Source organism: Gossypium hirsutum, chromosome D13 (genome assembly GCF_007990345.1).
Source record: "Gossypium hirsutum isolate 1008001.06 chromosome D13, Gossypium_hirsutum_v2.1, whole genome shotgun sequence".
Taxonomy (NCBI): domain Eukaryota; kingdom Viridiplantae; phylum Streptophyta; class Magnoliopsida; order Malvales; family Malvaceae; genus Gossypium; species Gossypium hirsutum.
In genome coordinates, this window is record NC_053449.1 from 10,829,856 (window position 1) to 10,833,819 (window position 3,964).

At 33.4% G+C, this 3,964-nt stretch overlaps 1 protein-coding gene across 1 annotated transcript; it reads right to left on the reverse strand.

Annotated features, from left to right (window-relative positions):
* Positions 1-2,924: 2,924 nt before the first annotated feature.
* On the reverse strand, positions 2,925-3,377 carry LOC107919374 (uncharacterized). The gene has a single exon (XM_016848847.1). It carries the CDS (start codon positions 3,375-3,377, stop codon positions 2,925-2,927), a length of 453 nt encoding a protein of 150 aa, XP_016704336.1.
* Positions 3,378-3,964: the final 587 nt, after the last annotated feature.

A 3,964-nucleotide genomic window follows, 5' to 3' on the forward strand; every position in this document is an offset into this window, starting at 1 on the left:
AGTTGTTTTGGCCGGTGGAAAACACTTTAATAGAAACTTCTTAATCATCTGAGCCCAAGTTGTAATGGAACCCCGTGGAAATGAATTCAACCACTATTTTGCGTTGCTCCTAAAAGAGAATGGGAACAACCGTAAGCATGCGACATCATTAGTAACACCATTAATCTTGAATGTGTCGTGGATCTCCAAAAAGTTAGCTAAATTAGCATTCAGATTTTCATCTTGTAACCCATCAAACTGAATATATTGTTACACCATTTGAATTGTGCTCAACTTAATCTCAAAATTGTTTGCAGCAATAATCAGTCTGACAATACACAATTCATCCGTAATCAGAGTGGGGCTTAGCAAAGTCATACATAGTCCAAGGAGCATGTGTGACACCCAAAACGCGACCGGAACGGACCAACCCGAATCCAAAGTAACACATTAGCCACCTAAGTGACCCTCTAGCACAAAACCACCCCCAAACACACCCAAACCTTATAATACCTCAACTCTAACTAATAACTGTCTAATTTAATTGTGAAAGCAATTTGTGAACCATTTTAAAACTATTTTAAGGATTTAACCCTAAAGGTATTTTAGTCATTTTACCGCTTAAAACTAAACGATCTCGATTTTAATTCTAAATAATTACCAACTTCTTTTAATCAGTTTTTGGAAACCTTTACAATTCATTTTAATTAACTTGTTTTCCTTAATCCATTACTAATTAAGGCTATATTAGCTAAGTTTTATTACTTTAATCATATATATACAATTTTAATTAATCTAATTACAACTAATAAACAACATGTATTCATAATTTAAACATTCAAAATCATGCTTAGCAAACAACAATTAAATCATACAATGGAGTTACCTTAGCCACAAAGCTATCCACTCCTTGACAAGCTACAATTAGAATGTATTAATGAAAAATTCTTGCTTTAATCACCACGATATCCCTTAGCAACATACCATAATCCACACAACATTTAACCATAAAATCAATCATTAAAAACACAACTATAACATCTCAAAATTAAAATCTAAATAAAAGTCTCAAATGTCCATTACAAGTATATCAAATTATACCACCAAATGGATTTAAACTTGGACTAGCCTTGCCCTTGCTCTTGAACTCCCCAAAGCAGGAAAAAAAAACTTTGCACAAAGCTGTGAGTTGCAAAAGCTCAGTGAGTGGCCATGAATTCAATAAGTAAATCACACCAAAAACATACTTAAACCAAGAAAAATCATGTACCAAATTTTGAGTATACGAATCATAGTTTCAATTATATTTTCATACTCAATTATAGCATTCAATTGACTAAAATTTCTAGCAACAATGCAACATCATAACATCATAATTCCATATGTAATTCCACGAGTAAAAATAACATTTATTATGGCATATGTAAACATAGTTTAATTAACAAAAAAACACTTATATTGGCAAATGACATCCATGGAAAAATAAAAACATGTGATGATGCATTGGATAAAAGAATCTCCGATCTCCCAAATATCGAATACAATACTCCAATTGAGTGGAGTATCAAGTAGCTGTATTTGGACCTCTATTCTGATTAACAATGGCCTCTCCACATTGTGGAGCTTAAACAGAGATAAAATGTTACAAGCTATCATTAATAACAAGAAAATTGAAAAAATTAGGAACTACACAGATCTAAAACTTCTCTCTAATCTAACTTACCGAAAACTCATGGTATAGCCAAAACACAAATTTTAACCCCTAAATGACCATATCTGCCCCAAAAACCACTTCTAAACATGATTTCTAATATATCAACACAAAACCTAAGCATCAATTTCATCAAACAAACTGTTTCATAATTTTCCGAAAAATCAACTCATGTTCTTAGTTAAAAATGGATTTGTCAAAATTGATCAATCAAACGAGTTTAATCTTTTGTTTTCTGATCAAAAACATCTTAGTAAACATTATTTGAGCTTAGATATCCATTTAAACTTGGATTCCAACTAAAAATCATGAATTCACCATTGATGAATTTCATGTCAAGAGAGAAGAGATTAATATTTGAAAAATCGTATTAATCGATTTAACTCAAAAATAATGATTAAAGAAACTTTAAAATGAATTTAAAGTTGAGAAATTACCTTCAATTGATCTAGAATCATCAATATTGAAGATTGGATCAAGATCTTTGAAGAACTCGGACGAGTTTTTTCCCATATTTGAAAATATTTTCTGGAGAATTTTGAGAGAATTTGGAGAAAATAAAAGATGAGATCTAATCTTTGATCTATTTAATTCAAAAAATGAAAAAGAAAAATGAGAGAAAACGCTTAGAAATTGGGTGAAAATTGTGTGTGAGGTGAGGGGGTTGTAGTGTTTTTGAGCTAAAAAGCCCCTACCTGATTTTCAAAAATTAGGGAAATTGCAATCAGGCCAGTCTCACAATTCCCTTATTTTACAAAGTAATCATTTCCCTCCAAAATTCCAAAAATATGGGTAATTTTCCATAAAACCACTCAAACATTTCTCTTGTCTTGCAAAAAGGTCGTATGTAATTAATATTTTCAATTCTCTCAATTAAACCCCTATTTTAATTTATTTTTCAATTCTAATTTGACCTAAAATATTCATTTTACCCAAAAATTATTTAAAACTATAAAATTATTTTTTCTAAAAATATTTTTATTTTTTGAAATATTATTTTCTGGTTTCTTTTAAATGAAATTAAGCTAACTAAACTAATAGAAAAATTACTAATAACCTCGATTAACTCTTAATTTTTCACTTGGAACCCGATAAACTTACCTGAAACTACTAGACCTTTTTTTAGGGCCTTACAACGCTTCCCCACTTAAAAGAAATTTCGTCCCCAAAATTTAATTGAATCGAACAAATACAGATACTAACGCCTCATGATATCTTCCAACTCCCAAGTGGCTTACTCAATTTTGTGGTTGTGCCACAAAACTTTCATCAGTGGAACAGTCTTACTACGAAGCACCTTGATCTCACAGTCTAAGATCGCAGCTGGTTCCTCTTCATACGAAAGGTCAGATCGAACCTCAATCTCCTTAATAGGAACAACATGGGAATGATCCGATCTATACCTTCGAAGCATGGAAACAAGGAAGACATTGTGAATACGCTCAATCTCAGGTGGCAACAGAAGATGATAAGCAACTAGTCCAATCCACTCAATCACCTCGTAAGGGTGAATGACCCCCGGACTAAGCTTACCTTTTCGGCCAAACCTCAAAACCTTCGTCCAAGGTGAGGCCTTTGGAAATAGCTTATCACCAACCTGATACTCAATATCTTGACATCTCAAGTTAGTGTAAGATTTCTGCCTGTCTGAAGCAACCTTCAACCGCTCACAGATAAGTTCCACCATGTCCTCTATCTAATGGACCAAATCTTGACTCAAATTCCTCTTCTCCTCTATGACAGACCAACATAGTGGAGTCCTACACTGCCAACCATAAAGTGCCTCAAACAGAGCCATCTGAATACTCCTCTAATAACTGTTGTTATACGTAAACTCAGCTAATGGAAAATGTCACTCCCAACTGCCACCAAAATCAATAGCACAACTCTGAAGCATATCATCAAGAATCTAGATCACCCGCGCAAACTAACCATCTGACTGCATATGATACGTTGTACTAAAGTGAAGCTTCGAACCTAAAGCCTCATGTAACGTCTTCCAAAACCTCGATGTGAACTGTGGATCTATCTGATATGACTAAAACTAGAACTCTATGCATTCTAAAAATCTCCCTGATGTAAAGCTCGACCAATTGCTGAAAATTGAAAGTTGTACTCGTAGGTAAGAAATGCACACACTTTGTAAACTGATCCACTATCACCCAAACTGAATCCTTCTTGAGATGGAGTCAATGACAAATCAAAAACAAAATCCATCGTGATACGCTCCCATTTCCACTTTGGAATCCTGATCGACTGAAGTAACCTAGATAG

Excerpts from the sequence above, each read along its gene's own strand:
- LOC107919374 (XM_016848847.1), bottom strand. The coding sequence starts at position 3,377 with ATGGTGGAACTTATCTGTGAGCGGTTGAAGGTTGCTTCAGACAGGCAG.